The following is a 19,190-nucleotide window of genomic DNA, read 5'->3' as shown; positions in this document are numbered from 1 at the left end:
GATTTTTTACTACTTCCACCAAACCTTGGCCTTCGATCAGGATAATATTATGATATTACAACCCCCACATCCAATAGAAGCGCTACAGCTAAGTGCACACCCAGATTTACAATATAATATAAGATTTCTCATTAAGAAAACAAAGTGGAAGAGGAAACACTATAAACGCATTAGTAACAGGTCATAAAATGTCAAAAAGCATTCTACATAATCATATTTATATATAAAATATTTATTTGGGGATGAAATGACCGGGTATGAAGTGACCGGGGGATGAAGAGACCAGGGGATGAAGTGACCAGGGGATGAAATGACCGGGGATGAAGTGACCGGGGATGAAGTGACCGGGGATGAAATGACCGGGGATGAAGTGACCGGGGGATGAAGTGACCAGGGGATGTTATTAGTGTATTATTATTATACTAGAATGGATTGCCTGAACCAGCCAGGAAAACCAATGACTTGGCAGAATTTAAGTAATTTGTTAACGTCCATGAATAGATGCATGACGCATAGGACGTAATCATCTTCTTTTTTGAAGTAACGTCTATATTATAGGCCTATAAGATAAGATTTGTGTACTTGATTTAATTTTTATTTTTTATAAATTTGGGCTGTTGACAGCTTTTCCTGGTTACAATAATTGAATCAACGTTGGCACCATTTTGTGTTTGTTTACACTACAGTACAGTCATACAGTTTACTAAAACTAGAGTCTACATCTAGAAATTAGAGTCTCGTCCAATAAAAATAGATCTATATAGATCTAGTTTCAAGAAATAATGCCTCTACTTTAGATTAGATCTAAATTAAGGTGATACATTTCTAGAATCTATACTATATTTTTTATAGATCTAGTATATAGAATATATACTATACTATATAACTATTAGTCTATTAGTAGTATTATTATATTATAACTATAACTATAACTTTATTATACTATAACTATAATATACTATAAAAGTATATAGTTAATATAATATAGTATATAGAGTCTAGTATATAGTATAGAATCTAGATCTAGAATCTAGATTTCTAGATAATTAATAGACTATACCGTGAGTATACCTCTAACTCAACTCTAAGTCTAGTGACTCTAGTCTAGACTAAGTCTAAGAAAACTAAGTTGACTAACTAGTTAAGTCATACTAGAATAAGGGTAACTAAGTTCAATAAGCTCAATAACTAGATCTAGTTATTACTAGTAATAAGTAGTAAATAGTAAAATACTAGGACCTAGGACTAGTAGAGTAGACTAGTCTACTGTAAACTGTAAAGTGTAATACAAATACAATCATTATTGAATCATATCATAATAATAATTATGTAATGTCAATAGACTCAATAAACTCAATTCAATTTAGATTATATAAGTCACTAGCTTACTAGATCTAATAATAAGTCATAGAGTCACAATGAGAATGACTCATTGAGGAGTCTTTGATCAAAATCAATGAATAGATCTAGTATTCTAGATCTAATTTAGTAATTTAAAATATTTAAATTAGATCTAGAGATCTTAGATCTTGTTATAACAGAGTCAACTAAAATAGATAAAATAAACTCGAAGTCAGTCCAAGTAGATCTAGATCTAGACTGTTAGCATTACTAGTATTCTAGTCCAAGTCACCCATCATGACATTGATTTAATTTTAATAATCACAAGTAACTGGGACACTAGTATATGACTATCTCAGATCTGTAATCTATATATTTATCTAGTATATATACATATAGTTTGTCCATCCTCATCATGGTTCGATGATGATCACTTTGTCATCCAGGGGGCTGAGGGCTTTGCACTGGGGTTTTGTACCTCCTCATGTGGCTGGTGAGACCTATGTGAGCCCGGAATGTTCGGCTGCTCATTGGCCTTGCTTTTCTTCTCTGGGGTTTTTCTTCTGCCAGCGATGTTCTCTTTTCCTCAGCAACTTGTGCGCCAGTTTTCACAGCGCAACACCATGATGCTCTGTTATGTGCCTCTGTCTCCCAGGTGGCTGGGTCTATGTTGAACGCCTTTAGAGAAGCTTTGAGTGTCCCTGAAGTGTTTTCTTTGACAGCCATTAGTGAGCGCTTTCCTTCGCTTAATCTATTTCATAAGTGACAAGATATCTAGATCTACATCTATGACTATCTAGAAAAATCTAGATCTATTTAATTTATTAATAGAGATGAAATAAGCTCTAATAGATATTGTATAGAATAGTAGTGTTTGATCCAAATTGAGATCTATATTCTATAGCTATATAATTAATAAAGATCTAGTATAGAGACTTGTCACTCTAGACTAGTGTCTTTAGAATCTAAATTGTCTAGATGAGTAGGCTATCATAAAAAATATATTAAATATAAACTGTAAATGAATTAATGTTGTTTGTTTTTTTTTGTTAATTGTTTGGATTTTTTTATTTATGAGGCTTAACAAATGTATGGTGTTCTATATGGGTCATAGCTTTAGAAAATGTAATTTTGATAACATTTGTTTATGTTTTATTTATGTTCATGTGTAATAATTATTAATAACTTTTTATTCTATAGCTATATAATTAATAAAGATCTAGTATAGAGACTTGTCACTCTAGACTAGTGTCTTTAGAATCTAAATTGTCTAGATGAGTAGGCTATCATAAAAAATATATTAAATATAAACTGTAAATGAATTAATGTTGTTTGTTTTTTTTTGTTAATTGTTTGGATTTTTTTATTTATGAGGCTTAACAAATGTATGGTGTTCTATATGGGTCATAGCTTTAGAAAATGTAATTTTGATAATATTTGTTTATGTTTTATTTATGTTCATGTGTAATAATTATTAATAACTTTTGAAATTGTTTTTCCCAACTATGATAGATGCTTCATGTGTTGATAACTCTTGAGACACAAATATACAGGAGAAAATAATACATCCTTCATGCATAGGATCACAGTTCTCAGTCTTCCGGTTATGTCAACAAAAGGTAACAAAAAAATGCCACCATTTGATATAGCTATAAAATCTGAATCTGACAAGTTTAAGTTCAGTAAATTATTAGTCCTAATTTCTATTAGCAAGATTATCTTAATCTGATGCTGTTGCTTTCCTGATAAGTTAAAACCATTTTTTTTTATCTCCCTTAGACTTTTATCAATGACAAATAATACAAATGTCATGTCATGAAACCCTTTAATTTGAAATATCTTTATGCAAATTGATATAAGGTACTAAGTGATTTATATGAAACTATTACTAGAGACAAATGTAAATAATTTAAAAAGTTGTCATTATATAATTATAAAATGGCAACAAAAAGTCCTAAGAAAGGGGAGATATCTTTCGTATTTGATTCTTGATACAATTGCAAAATATCTATCTATATCTTTGTTTTTCATTTAATAGCTAATGGTGGTGAAAATCAGTATTATCTCTCCTAGTGGGGCCCACCTAATGAATAGTCATTTACATACTTGTCTTTTTAAATGTATACTAAAATTAAGTTGATGTTTATTTTTAAATATTTTTTTTAGGAATGGAAAGTTAGATAAGAAATTATTTAGACACAAAGTGTATTGAACCTAATACAAAATTTGATTTTTAAATTGTAACAGTAAATATATATACAGATTTTTTTTCATTCTTTCAGATGATAATCAAAATAAAGAAAAGCTTAAATGTAATAAAAATTTTGGAATTCATGAGTGTGATGCCTCTAAATGTCATCTGAACAATCCTGTCGAAAATGAAACTTTAGAATATTGTCCAGACAGTAATAAAGAAGAAATGTCAGAATTATCTGGTGATATGTGTAATTGAATTTTTTTTTCATTTATTTTTAGATAATTCTTGTTATTAATGTATAATAGATTAACTGGTTAGGTAGTGTTATTTTTTTAACCTGTTTCTTGTTTTGTTTCCCTAAGAGTTTAAATCATTTATTCACTTGTATATTATTATTCTAGCACTTATAAACAAATAAAAAAAGTTTTATCATAAGTTAGAATGATAAAGATTAATTAAAGGTTTGACTAATTTGAAATGAGAAAATAAGTTATAGCTAAAGATAAGATAAGATAATTTTATTGGTCCAAACTAATGGAAATTCAGTTTCACTACAATTGTCCACCTCAGTGTTACTATTATAACAATAACAATGTATAGATGCAATGTAGTAAGGCTAAAACTTGTTGCTGACATTGTTTTCTTCAATCTTTCTTTAGGTTCTTTAACACTGGACCAGCTGGATGATGATGTTCTCTTCCACATCGCAACATTCCTGGAAGCTAGAGTTGTCAAGTATGCCTTGAGTCAGGTGTGTAAAAGATTCCAGGAAATGTTTGACAATGAAACGTATTGGAAGATGAGAATGACTGTTAGGTTCTCAAAAAAATATCCTGCCGTGCCATGTAAGCTCTTATTTATAAAGTTTTAAAAAGTAATATTAAGTTTTGTGTGCTTTTTATGTAATTTGTTGTTTGCTATATCATTTGAAATGAAATTAAAGGTTTCCTTCACCGAGTTTGTATCTAATAACACTGCAGCAATGACAACCTATTTTTTAAAATTATTATTATTATTCTAAAGTGCATTTTCAATACTCTTATTTGAAGTTCAGTGCGCTACCATCCTATCTCTAGTGGACATTTGGGAAATACAGTTCCTGGTAGAAGGCTTTATTCTGCTTTTAGGCGCTTAGAAAACACAAGACAGCTGGTTTAAATTCAAATTTAGCATTTCTAGTGTACATCAGGACTCAAACTTTTGTCCCATCAGTCATCAGGTAGCCAAGCAGAACCTACCACTCAGTCACACATTACAGTTATTTTGAAATACATACACATTGATCAACTTGTTTTTTTTAAGCGCAGATATAAAGAATATTCCAGCATTTAAAAATGCTTTGATTACTATTGTCTGATTTGATACTGTTGATATATTTTCATGGTAGTCATAAAACTCTTAAAATAACAATTTCTTTGCCCCCCAGGTCCTCCCAACTTTCAATGGGATGATGCTTGTGTGGCAAGAGAAGATATGCACAGAGTCTGGTCTAACATTGATCAGTCTACTCACAATTTTATGTACTCTTGTAACATTTATGGAGGTGTGGATGCTGTGCATCTTATGCAAGTAAAAAGTCTCTAATGTGTCAACTTCTTTAGAAATTTTATTATATATTTATTACATTATTACATTTAAAAAAAAATAGTTTTTTTTTTTTTTTTTTTTTTTAGGTTTCATTTAACTCAATATATAAAGACACACACATTTACAATAATTGAAATACATTTACACATAGCTAGACAGTTTCAAAGTTAATGGGATATCTGGGGCGTAGCTAGGAATTTTCCATCGTTTGGGGGCCTGGGGCCATGACCTGTCTGGGGGGCCCTAGCATTTTGCGTAATATTTAATTCTTAATGTAAAAAACACTCATCTGGGGCCTCCCTCATGTGGGGGCCCGGGGGGGGGGGGGGGGGGGGGGGGTTAAAATTCTCCTACCCCCACCCTAGCTACGCCACTGTGGGATATGAAAAGGTGTACATTCCAGAAATAATTGTTTATTGTTCAATACTGCATCTAGCTCTTATGGTTCCTTATCACCTGGTTAACTTGATACGTGACATTTTGGTGAGAGATATTCTGACTATAATTTAAAAAACACATAGCTTTTAAAATAAAATTTATTTCACTAAACTATATTATTGTATGTATACTATTAATTCAACTCCCATCCACCAAATTGTTTTTTGATAAAGGTTTTCATTATTTCATGAAACCTGAAGTGAGACTATGGAAATGACATGCTTCCCTCTCCCCCCTAAATTACATGCAAGTTCTGCTAAGCGCACAGGATTACTTCCTTTGATTTGTATTTTCAAAAGACATTTTAAAAAGTATTGACATTAGTTAAATGTCCTTAAAAGCTAAGAAACTTTTAAAAGATAGATTTTATTTCATAGAATTATTTTGGGTAAGGGTGATTTGAGTGACAGATCTTTCTTGACACAGATAAATACAAACAACTAAAGGGAAGACCTACACTGCGCACATATTAAATAAATATATAGTTGGAGATACCATAAATTAATAAAATAAATCTTTCTTTGTGTGTGTAAAAGAAAAATTGCATCGATTGTATTTTTTCCTATCCTTGTTTCGCCTAGTTTTTGTTTGTAAATCAGCATCATTACTTAAACAAATATTAGTTTTTGTTTGTAAATCAACATCATTACTTAAACAAATATTTTTGAAAATAAAAATGTTCCACTTAATAAATAAACAATCACAAGCCAACATAATAAGAACATTATTTAAAATACAAACACACATGCATGAAATAAATGATATATCACACTTATTAATGAACATAGTGTGAACTATAAGGATAGCAGGAGGACATTTCTCAGTTTTCTTCCCCCTTTTTTTTTTTTTGTTGAAGGTATTTTAAATTAAATAAATCATTTTCTTATCCACTTAAAAATGCATCAATTTTTCCTATTGTTTTATTTTGATTTGGGCAATATAAAGCCCACATTCACATTATAATTTGATTTAACAATAATTACAAAACAAAATTAAAGACCAAAAATAATGGATAAAAATATCTCTTGTTCTATCCTCAAATAATACACATACAAAACATAGATATTCATCATTCTTCTTTAAAGAAATAATACAATGAATATAAACAATGCGATCAAAACATATCACACTTTGTCCAAATGATCATCGTGCCAAAACGTTTTGCTTCGTAGTTAACTATCTACAGAAATGTCTAAAAAAAAATTTCACATGGCTATTGACCATTAGTTGCCAAAACATTGTTTTCAACATATTATTTCCTCTGTGTCTTATCAGTTACACTAATAGTTTTATTTTGTTAAACAACTATATATTTAAATTCCTGTCTGTAACAGTAACATTAGAGCCCTGGAAGGCCCTGATCTGCATGCTGATTAACCATTCAACAATTATTTTTATTAATTTTTTAAAATTTAATAAATCCTTTTTTTTTGTTTTGAAGTCTTCAAGGTATGAAAATAAAATTGTATTCACTACTTAAAAGTTTCATCTCATCCAAACTACAGGGTGGTGAAATACTTGTAGCTGGTGACCGCAACAGAAGTCTGAATTTGATTGACCTAACCAAGTATCCTGGAAATCAAGCCAGTGAGGAACAAATCAAGGAAATGCTGGTCCATTCGAACAAAACTGCACATGAGGTTAATTCAACAATACAATGCTTGTGTGTTTTTTCTTTATCATGATAATATCTTTATTATCCAGGAGAAATTTGTTTTACAATATTAAATAATAATAATAATAATGCAATTTTAATATAGCGCAAATGAGCTTGCTCTTTTGAACATTGTTTTGTAAATGTTTTCATTGCCAGGGATGGATTTGGAGCATAACTTCTGTTGATAAAAAGGTAATCACAGGATGCTGGGACAATCAGATAAGAATGTTTGATGCTGAAGTTGGATGCTCATTAGCTTCATCATTTAAGTGAGTTGGAAGTTTGATAACAGGACAGAGAATAAGCACTGAGTAGTCCATTTAGTGTTTGCAGTAGGGGAAAAAGTTATTTATCGGGAAGTGATGGGATCAGATCTCCTTGAAAATTGAGAGGTTGACATCTACTTTATAATTGAGTGGTTGACATCTACTTTATAATTGAGTGGTTGACATCTACTTTATAATTGAGAGGTTGACATCTACTTTATAATTGAGAGGTTGACATCTACTTTATAATTGAGAGGTTGACATCTACTTTATAATTGAGTGGTTGACATCTACTTTATAATTGAGTGGTTGACATCTACTTTATAATTGAGTGGTTGACATCTACTTTATAATTGAGTGGTTGACCACTACTTTATAATTGAGAGGTTGACATCTACTTTATAATTGAGAGGTTGACATCTACTTTATAATTGAGTGGTTGACATCTACTTTATAATTGAGAGGTTGACATCTACTTTATAATTGAGTGGTTGACATCTACTTTATAATTGAGTGGTTGACATCTACTTTATAATTGAGTGGTTGACATGTACTTTATAATTGAGTGGTTGACATCTACTTTATAATTGAGTGGTTGACATGTACTTTATAATTGAGTGGTTGACATCTACTTTATAATTGAGTGGTTGACATCTACTTTATAATTGAGTGGTTGACATCTACTTTATAATTGAGTGGTTGACATGTACTTTATAATTGAGTGGTTGACATCTACTTTATAATTGAGTGGTTGACATCTACTTTATAATTGAGTGGTTGACATCTACTTTATAATTGAGTGGTTGACATCTACTTTATAATTGAGTGGTTGACATGTACTTTATAATTGAGTGGTTGACATGTACTTTATAATTGAGTGGTTGACATGTACTTTATAATTGAGTGGTTGACATGTACTTTATAATTGAGTGGTTGACATGTACTTTATAATTGAGTGGTTGACATGTACTTTATAATTGAGTGGTTGACATCTACTTTATAATTGAGTGGTTGACAGCTACTTTATAATTGAGTGGTTGACATCTACTTTATAATTGAGTGGTTGACATCTACTTTATAATTGAGTGGTTGACATCTACTTTATAATTGAGTGGTTGACATCTACTTTATAATTGAGTGGTTGACATGTACTTTATAATTGAGTGGTTGACATCTACTTTATAATTGAGTGGTTGACATGTACTTTATAATTGAGTGGTTGACATCTACTTTATAATTGAGTGGTTGACATGTACTTTATAATTGAGTGGTTGACATCTACTTTATAATTGAGTGGTTGACATGTACTTTATAATTGAGTGGTTGACATCTACTTTATAATTGAGTGGTTGACATCTACTATATAAGAGAAGACATGTGGAAATTGGTGGGATTATTAAGCATGAAAGTAGCGCTATATAAAAGCTAAAATTTATTTATTTATTTGTTTATTATTTATTATCTTCTCTTTTGTAGTAATGCCTGTAATTTATAAGATAAGACTACTTGATAATGTTTTCTTAGTAGATTATCTATGTTAAAAAATTTCTATAACCTTATTCTATAGAATTTCCCTTTTGTAAGTAGTATTTAGTAAATTGTGACTTTTTTTCCCCTTCTGTCCAAATATTTTAATATAGCTAATGGAAAAAGGCTTTTCTCTGTGAAATTAATTTTGATGTGTAGCATAGAAGGTTTGCAAACAAACTGGGAAAGGGATGGAGTTTTAAGAAATTAGATTCTGTACTTGAAACAAATCTGGAAGTTATTTACTTTAAATGACTATTTTGTTAAATAAATGGAGTTGGAAGCCTTAAAGTGCTGAAACAAATTATGAATAAACTTGAAATGTTTTTAAATAATATGATATGTAACAAATAATACCATCCCGTTGGTTAGTGAAAGTGAATACTAGATGCTGGGTTGGGGGTCAGTGGTTCAAGTCTTCCTCTGGGTTTGTCTATGTTTTACCATATTTTCTTCTCTTAATAGCCTTAATACCTTAGTCCTACTGTTATTATGTGTTACATATCATGTGTATCCTATTTTGTGAAAGTCTTGAATATCTGGCTTACATACAATTAATTGGGGAAACATTTAAGCCTATTAAATGAATAGCAGTAAGGATATTTTTATACAAGTTGTAGTATAAAGTCGGATCATACAAATAAGTTAATAGTTATAATTTCACTTCCTATGAAAGGTATTTTCTTTTGAAATAATTGAGAAATAAAATTTTTTGTAATGATTTAATAATCAGCCATTTTCTACAATCTCTATCAGATGTAAAGCACCAGTCTTGTCTTTGTATGCTGAAGATAATGAAATAGTGGCCAGTTGCTTTGATAAAAAAGTGTACTTCATTGATCGACGGACTTCTGCTGTACGCTCGAGGGTATTCCATACTAAACCAGTGCTTTGTGTCACAGGAAGTGATCACTTTATTATCTCTGGCAGTGAGGATAAGTCAATATCAATTTTTGAGCGTAGAGCTGGCAAAATTTTTATGATGTTCAAGGTATGTGTGTAACATGCAACATCTATTAACTATTTTTGAAAAACAACTAGTAAATATATGAAGTAATAATTGGCACATCTTTAAGCAAACTATATTTAATCATGCAAACAAAAATGTTTATACTTTATCAGGTTTTTTTTTGTCATTAAACATTGATTTCCTGGTGGACAAAAGTGCATACTTTTGAAAAACATTCAGTAGTTAAATATTTTATAGAATTAGTCTTCTTTGTTTAATGCAAAATGTTCAGAGATCTGAGACCATATTACATTTATTTTTTTTTTTAGTTTTTTTATTAGAATTTAAAAAAAAATTAAAACAGTAGCCAACTTAGATGAAAAAGGAAATAAATGGACTAATTGTAATTTAGAATTCTTTATGCATTTGTATTTTATAAAAATTAGATTAAATAATATATGCTAAGAAAAACTCCAAGTAAAATAAATTTAGAAAATTAACACTAACAAAATATGCATTTCAAGTTTCATAGAATATATATAGAGTATTTAAAAAAGATTTGTAAAAGATTGTAAATATCTGACAGACTGCTATAATTATTGTAACCAAACAATTTTTTTTTTTATAACTTTTGTTTGAAATGTCTTTATAAATTTTCATTGTTTTCAGTTGGACAAATATCCTCTATGTTTGAGTTACAGTAATAACCAGTTGTGGTTTGGTGATGTATCCGGAAATCTACATCTGCATGATGGCACAGAGGATGTTTTTCAGTACATTGGGGTAAGTCAGAGGGCTGATGTTTATCCTTTTAGACTATTATTTTGGACTATAAAAATTTACAATGTTTGCAATAATTGCCCACAGAATAATACATTAGAATTTGATAAAGTGTTAATATGTAAATAGAGTTCTTTATGTAGTGTTTAAAAACATCTACAATAGCCAAATAACTATTAATTCAAATGATAATAATAATGGTTATACACAATTAAAAATTATCCTAAGAATAAAGAATTGCAACTTTTAGTACATGATTTAATTATTGCTTAATGTCATCCTTTTGAAAAGCTCTGAGCTTTAATATTTCAAGAACTAAAAATCTATATTTAAATTATATTTGATCAGATAGATTTTAAAAAATGGCTCAACAAAATAAGTAAATGGGTAAATAGCTTGGAATGAAATGACTTCTTTACTTTTCAGACTTACAATGTGGGACACACAGAAAAAATGACTGGCCTGATCACTACACCTGGTGCCATATTTACCTGTTCAGGGGACAAGTCTATCAAAGTTTTAGATCCAACACGAGAACCCACTAGCATTGCTTCCATTAATGTCCATAAAAAAGAAATTGCAAAAGTAAGAAAATATCCAGAGTTTGGAGTTAAACTAAAGACATGAATTTATTGGCTAGAAATATTGATAGTCAAAAACTTGAAGAGATATGATTCTGTTGGCCAGAAGTGTTGGTACTCAAATGATAGTATTTTTAAATTGTAATGAGGATACAATTATTAAAAATTGCTATGGATAGTTTTCAACTTGAACACTTCTTGATGAGAAAATGTGTCTTTATACTTTGGTTTGTTTCAGATTGACTATATTCTTGATGAGACATAGCATGTCTTTATACTTTGGTTTGTTTCAGATTGACTATATTCTTGATGAGACATGTCTTTATACTTTGGTTTGTTTCAGATTGACTATATTCTTGATGAGACATGTCTTTATACTTTGGTTTGTTTCAGATTGACTATATTCTTGATGAGACATGTCTTTATACTTTGGTTTGTTTCAGATTGACTATATTCTTGATGAGACATAGCATGTCTTTATACTTTGGTTTGTTTCAGATTGACTATATTCTTGATGAGACATGTCTTTATACTTTGGTTTGTTTCAGATTGACTATATTCTTGATGAGACATGTCTTTATACTTTGGTTTGTTTCAGATTGACTATATTCTTGATGAGACATGTCTTTATACTTTGGTTTGTTTCAGATTGACTATATTCTTGATGAGACATAGCATGTCTTTATACTTTGGTTTGTTTCAGATTGACTATATTCTTGATGAGACATGTCTTTATACTTTGGTTTGTTTCAGATTGACTATATTCTTGATGAGACATGTCTTTATACTTTGGTTTGTTTCAGATTGACTATATTCTTGATGAGACATGTCTTTATACTTTGGTTTGTTTCAGATTGACTATATTCTTGATGAGACATAGCATGTCTTTATACTTTGGTTTGTTTCAGATTGACTATATTCTTGATGAGACATGTCTTTATACTTTGGTTTGTTTCAGATTGACTATATTCTTGATGAGACATGTCTTTATACTTTGGTTTGTTTCAGATTGACTATATTCTTGATGAGACATGTCTTTATACTTTGGTTTGTTTCAGATTGACTATATTCTTGATGAGACATGTCTTTATACTTTGGTTTGTTTCAGATTGACTATATTCTTGATGAGACATGTCTTTATACTTTGGTTTGTTTCAGATTGACTATATTCTTGATGAGACATGTCTTTATACTTTGGTTTGTTTCAGATTGACTATATTCTTGATGAGACATAGCATGTCTTTATACTTTGGTTTGTTTCAGATTGACTATATTCTTGATGAGACATAGCATGTCTTTATACTTTGGTTTGTTTCAGATTGACTATATTCTTGATGAGACATGTCTTTATACTTTGGTTTGTTTCAGATTGACTATATTCTTGATGAGACATGTCTTTATACTTTGGTTTGTTTCAGATTGACTATATTCTTGATGAGACATAGCATGTCTTTATACTTTGGTTTGTTTCAGATTGACTATATTCTTGATGAGACATGTCTTTATACTTTGGTTTGTTTCAGATTGACTATATTCTTGATGAGACATGTCTTTATACTTTGGTTTGTTTCAGATTGACTATATTCTTGATGAGACATAGCATGTCTTTATACTTTGGTTTGTTTCAGATTGACTATATTCTTGATGAGACATGTCTTTATACTTTGGTTTGTTTCAGATTGACTATATTCTTGATGAGACATAGCATGTCTTTATACTTTGGTTTGTTTCAGATTGACTATATTCTTGATGAGACATGTCTTTATACTTTGGTTTGTTTCAGATTGACTATATTCTTGATGAGACATGTCTTTATACTTTGGTTTGTTTCAGATTGACTATATTCTTGATGAGACATGTCTTTATACTTTGGTTTGTTTCAGATTGACTATATTCTTGATGAGACATGTCTTTATACTTTGGTTTGTTTCAGATTGACTATATTCTTGATGAGACATGTCTTTATACTTTGGTTTGTTTCAGATTGACTATATTCTTGATGAGACATATCATGTCTTTATACTTTGGTTTGTTTCAGATTGACTATATTCTTGATGAGACATGTCTTTATACTTTGGTTTGTTTCAGATTGACTATATTCTTGATGAGACATAGCATGTCTTTATACTTTGGTTTGTTTCAGATTGACTATATTCTTGATGAGACATAGCATGTCTTTATACTTTGGTTTGTTTCAGATTGACTATATTCTTGATGAGACATGTCTTTATACTTTGGTTTGTTTCAGATTGACTATATTCTTGATGAGACATAGCATGTCTTTATACTTTGGTTTGTTTCAGATTGACTATATTCTTGATGAGACATATCATGTCTTTATACTTTGGTTTGTTTCAGATTGACTATATTCTTGATGAGACATGTCTTTATACTTTGGTTTGTTTCAGATTGACTATATTCTTGATGAGACATGTCTTTATACTTTGGTTTGTTTCAGATTGACTATATTCTTGATGAGACATGTCTTTATACTTTGGTTTGTTTCAGATTGACTATATTCTTGATGAGACATAGCATGTCTTTATACTTTGGTTTGTTTCAGATTGACTATATTCTTGATGAGACATATCATGTCTTTATACTTTGGTTTGTTTCAGATTGACTATATTCTTGATGAGACATGTCTTTATACTTTGGTTTGTTTCAGATTGACTATATTCTTGATGAGACATGTCTTTATACTTTGGTTTGTTTCAGATTGACTATATTCTTGATGAGACATGTCTTTATACTTTGGTTTGTTTCAGATTGACTATATTCTTGATGAGACATAGCATGTCTTTATACTTTGGTTTGTTTCAGATTGACTATATTCTTGATGAGACATGTCTTTATACTTTGGTTTGTTTCAGATTGACTATATTCTTGATGAGACATAGCATGTCTTTATACTTTGGTTTGTTTCAGATTGACTATATTCTTGATGAGACATAGCATGTCTTTATACTTTGGTTTGTTTCAGATTGACTATATTCTTGATGAGACATAGCATGTCTTTATACTTTGGTTTGTTTCAGATTGACTATATTCTTGATGAGACATAGCATGTCTTTATACTTTGGTTTGTTTCAGATTGACTATATTCTTGATGAGACATAGCATGTCTTTATACTTTGGTTTGTTTCAGATTGACTATATTCTTGATGAGACATGTCTTTATACTTTGGTTTGTTTCAGATTGACTATATTCTTGATGAGACATAGCATGTCTTTATACTTTGGTTTGTTTCAGATTGACTATATTCTTGATGAGACATATCATGTCTTTATACTTTTCTTTGGTTTGTTTCAGATTGACTATATTCTTGATGAGATATATCATGTCTTTATACTTTGCTTTGGTTTGTTTCAGATTGACTATAAAAATGGTGTTCTTGTGAGTGCAGGTGGAGAGGACTGTATAGGAGTATGGCTTCCTAAAAGTTTTCAAAAGGAGTCTTATGTCTTAGTTTAAAAAAAAAAAATTTACATAATAATTAGAGCTTACTAAAAAAAATGTATTGCCTCTACAATGTGAAAAAAAAATTATAATCTATGTTTCAAAAATGATCATTTCATAACTGTAGCAATTTATTTTCATTTTGCATTTCAATGGTGCTCTATTGTATTTCTTATATGTTTAATATTTAATGATTCTAAAATCTCTCTAAACCCTTGAGCAATGACAATATGTAAAGCCATTTCTCCCATTTAAAGTCTATCCACATAAACCAGGGAGTTTATCCACATAAACTGGGAGGTCTAAAAAGATCTAAAAAGATTTTCTTTTGGCAAACCTGTCATCATGCTTTCTAAATTCACTTGTATGTCTTTACCATTTCAGTTTCACTCATATCCAAGTATGTCTTTACCATTTCAGTTTCACTCATATCCAAGTATGTCTTTACTATTTCAGTTTCACTCATATTCAAGTAGGTTTTAACCATTTCAGTTTCACTCATATCCAAGTATGTCCTTACCATTTCAGTTTCACACATATGCAAGTATGTCTTTACCATTTCAGTTTCACTCATATCCAAGTATGTCCTTACCATTTCAGTTTCACTCATATCCAAGTATATCCTTACCATTTCAGTTTCACTCATATCCAATTATGTCCTTACCATTTCAGTTTCACTCATATCCAATTATGTCCTTACCATTTCAGTTTCACTCATATCCAAGTATATCTTTACCATTTCAGTTTCACTCATATCTGAGTATGTCCTTACCATTTCAGTTTCACTCATATCCAAGTATGTCTTTACCATTTCAATTTCACTCATATCCAAGTATGTCCTTACCATTTCAGTTTCACTCATATCCAATTATGTCCTTACCATTTCAGTTTCACTCATATCCAAGTATGTCTTTACCATTTCAATTTCACTCATATCCAAGTATGTCCTTACCATTTCAGTTTCACTCATATCCAAGTAATTATTTACCATTTCAGTTTCACTCATACCGAAGTAGGTTTTTACCATTTCAGTTTCACTCATATTCAAGTATGTCCTTACTATTTCAGTTTCACTCATATCCAAGTATGTCCTTACCATTTCAGTTTCACTCATATCCAAGTATGTCCTTACCATTTCAGTTTCACTCATATCCAAGTATGTCTTTACCATTTCAATTTCACTCATATCCAAGTATGTCCTTACCATTTCAGTTTCACTCATATCCAAGTATTTCTTTACCATTTCAGTTTCACTCATACCGAAGTAGGTTTTTACCATTTCAGTTTCACTCATATCCAAGTATGTCCTTACTATTTCAGTTTCACTCATATCCAAGTATGTCCTTACCATTTCAGTTTCACTCATATCCAAGTATGTCCTTACCATTTCAGTTTCACTCATATCCAAGTATGTCCTTACCATTTCAGTTTCATTCATATCCAAGTATGTCCTTACCATTTCAGTTTCACTCATATCCAATTATGTCCTTACCATTTTAGTTTCACTCATACCGAAGTAGGTTTTTACCATTTCAGTTTCACTCATATCCAAGTATGTCCTTACTATTTCAATTTCACTCATATCCAAGTATGTCCTTACCATTTCAGTTTCACTCATATCCAAGTATGTCCTTACCATTTCAGTTTCATTCATATCCAAGTATGTCCTTACCATTTCAGTTTCACTCATATCCAAGTATGTCTTTACCATTTCAGTTTCACTCATATCCAATTATGTCCTTACCATTTCAGTTTCACTCATATCCAAGTATGTCTTTACCATTTCAGTTTCACTCATATCCAATTATGTCCTTACCATTTCAGTTTCACTCATATCCAAGTATGTCCTTACCATTTCAGTTTCACTCATATCCAAGTATGTCTTTACCATTTCAATTTCACTCATATCCAAGTCTGTCTTTACCATTTCAGTTTCACTCATATCCAAGTATGTCCTTACCATTTCAGTTTCACTCATACCGAAGTAGGTTTTTACCATTTTAGTTTCACTCATATCCAAGTATGTCTTTACCATTTCAGTTTCACTCATATCCAAGTATGTCCTTACCATTTCAGTTTCACTCATATCCAAGTATGTCCTTACCATTTTAGTTTCACTCATACCGAAGTAGGTTTTTACCATTTCAGTTTCACTCATATCCAAGTATGTCCTTACTATTTCAATTTCACTCATATCCAAGTATGTCCTTACCATTTCAGTTTCACTCATATCCAAGTATGTCCTTACCATTTCAGTTTCACTCATATCCAAGTATGTCCTTACCATTTCAGTTTCACTCATATCCAAGTATGTCCTTACCATTTCAGTTTCATTCATATCTAAGTATGTCCTTACCATTTCAGTTTCACTCATACCGAAGTAGGTTTTTACCATTTTAGTTTCACTCATATCCAAGTATGTCTTTACCATCTCAGTTTCAATTGCTTGTCTTTGCTGAGATTTTCATGGTTACTTGCTAGGGATAAATCAATAATAGAACTTTTACTACTTGTTTTATAAGTCCTATATCAATGAGCAATACTTTGTTCTCTCTAGCTTGCCTCTTAGTTCAGCAGTCAACTTCAACATTTCATAAGGATAAAAAATCTTAAGCCCAAAATCTGTTTCTAATAATCCCCTTCATGCATTCTCTATTATAATTAGCTGCTATTAACACTGATATAAACTACACTAGAAGTTTAAAAACTAGTATTTTCTATTGGATATTGGAATTTATGCTTAGGACAAGTGACATAAGCTAGCTTAAAAAAAGGCTTTTGGCTTCTTAAAATTTAATTTTCTAGTTAACATCAATGATATAGTAAACACAAATATATAACAGTTAAGATTTTTAAAAACAAATTTGTGTAAATCTGTAAGAAAAATAAAAATCTAATATCTAGTTACATAAACTGCCTGTAATCATTTTTTTTAGATTAGATGTAGCCTAATTAAATCAAATTACATTGTCATCTATTTGAAAAATAAATTAATGTTAGGAGCAATTCTTTATGTGTGCTATGTTCAAGAAAGTTACATGAGAAGAGGATGATGGACCATGAAATGCTTCAAATAAGAGTCATCACCTCTGTTCCTTCCATTTCCTCCACCCAAATTGAGATGTATCCATTTCTTGATTCTTTCTTTCACATACACTTCTCCACTGGGTCCCTGCAGGTCCAAGCCAAATTAGCATTTTTTGTTTCTATATGTTTTTCTGTCTTCCCAAACCTATCATCATTAGAGTACTATGCTACTTATAGCTTTTTATAAGATTTTAAGCATTTTTTAGATTGATGTTAAGGCCTGCTCCACTGACTTGCATTTATTAATTAATAATTATTTTGTTGCATTCTGTACTTGATGTATTACGCTTTGAGTAAAAGTCAATGTACACTCAAAAACTTGTTTTATTTTTTTATTTTTAGGAGTTGTACCCAAACCCAGTAGAATATTAAATCTCGAGCATATCAGTATGTTTCATTTCAATCATTTCCCTGGTCTAACAGAAAGTACAATAAATTAAATTAAGAAAATATAAAAATATGATGATACCCAGGCAATTGCTAAATCCTGTTAAGATGCTTTAGATTTGCTTTAATTTGAAAGTTCTGAAACAAATCCTGTCATTTACAGAAAAAAAGTCTTCTGAAATAAATCATACAAGAACACAATAGCCTAGGCTTTTTTTTTTCAATTAGAAACATTCTATTGAGCTTATTAATTAATGTTGATCTTAGAAATTAGTAGCATTCTTTAAATAAGAAAAAAATTATTGTTTAATGTGTCTAGTCGGTCTATTCTAGATTTTTTATACTAAAACTTTTAGAGATGTTTCAAATTAAGTGCAGGCTTAGCTTTAATCTGCGTATGCTTAAAATTTATTTCAAAAGGTACTTTCTTTTTCCAGCTAGACAAATGTTTAAAAAAAACTAATGATACTTGCAGCAGAATTCTGGATTGTAGGTTGTTTTTTTATTTCACCCAAGTCACAGCTTAAATCAGTTGTGCCAAAGGACTATGCAAAACAACTTTAGATTTATCTGAAGCAAAACTGCTCAAAACTAAGTGGAAAATAATGATTTATTTAATTTCACTTTAGATAGAGGCCAATTGCACAGCAGGGGATTTTCACAGTAATCTCCTCTTTGTTTACATTTTGTTAAGATTCTCGTGCAGAATAGACTTAGGAAGCAAAAGAAAAAGGAAAGTAATGTGGGGGAGAAATAAGAGTATGAATAAAGGAAGACTGTAAGAGATTAAAACCATAAAAATAAACTCTTTCAAGGATGCTATAATGAAAGAGCAGAATAAGCATTAAAAGCCTATAAATAAGAGCAGAGCTAATTAATTTTTAAATAATTATAGATTATCAATCCCATACACCAAATAAGATAACTATTTGG

The 19,190-nt window shown here is 30.3% G+C and overlaps 1 protein-coding gene across 2 annotated transcripts; it reads left to right on the top strand.

Annotated features, from left to right (window-relative positions):
- The first annotated feature begins 654 nt into the window (after positions 1–654).
- On the top strand, positions 655–18,188 carry LOC106065059 (F-box/WD repeat-containing protein 9-like). 2 transcript variants are annotated; one of them, XM_013223822.2, is made up of 11 exons: positions 655–814; positions 2,854–2,960; positions 3,624–3,776; positions 4,198–4,383; positions 4,965–5,107; positions 7,069–7,203; positions 7,377–7,489; positions 9,770–10,004; positions 10,632–10,745; positions 11,169–11,327; positions 14,697–18,188. In XM_013223822.2, exons 2-11 carry the CDS (start codon positions 2,915–2,917, stop codon positions 14,796–14,798), a joined length of 1,386 nt encoding a protein of 461 aa, XP_013079276.2. In that variant the 5' UTR covers positions 655–814; positions 2,854–2,914; the 3' UTR covers positions 14,799–18,188. The 2 variants fall into 2 exon arrangements, with proteins under 2 accessions (XP_013079276.2, XP_013079275.2); XM_013223821.2 differs by having other exon boundaries at positions 3,624–3,785.
- Positions 18,189–19,190: the final 1,002 nt, after the last annotated feature.

This window comes from Biomphalaria glabrata, chromosome 5 (assembly GCF_947242115.1).
Source record: "Biomphalaria glabrata chromosome 5, xgBioGlab47.1, whole genome shotgun sequence".
NCBI classification, from domain to species: Eukaryota; Metazoa; Mollusca; class Gastropoda; family Planorbidae; genus Biomphalaria; species Biomphalaria glabrata.
The sequence above is the reverse complement of the archived record's forward strand: the minus strand, read 5'-3'. Positions and strand labels throughout refer to the sequence as shown.

Excerpts from the sequence above, each read along its gene's own strand:
- LOC106065059 (XM_013223821.2), top strand. The coding sequence starts at position 2,915 with ATGCATAGGATCACAGTTCTCAGTCTTCCGGTTATGTCAACAAAAG. Across the intron at positions 4,384-4,964 it reads AAAATATCCTGCCGTGCCAT|GTCCTCCCAACTTTCAATGG; the intron begins GTAAGCTCTTAT and ends TTTGCCCCCCAG. Across the intron at positions 5,108-7,068 it reads ATGCTGTGCATCTTATGCAA|GGTGGTGAAATACTTGTAGC; the intron begins GTAAAAAGTCTC and ends TCCAAACTACAG.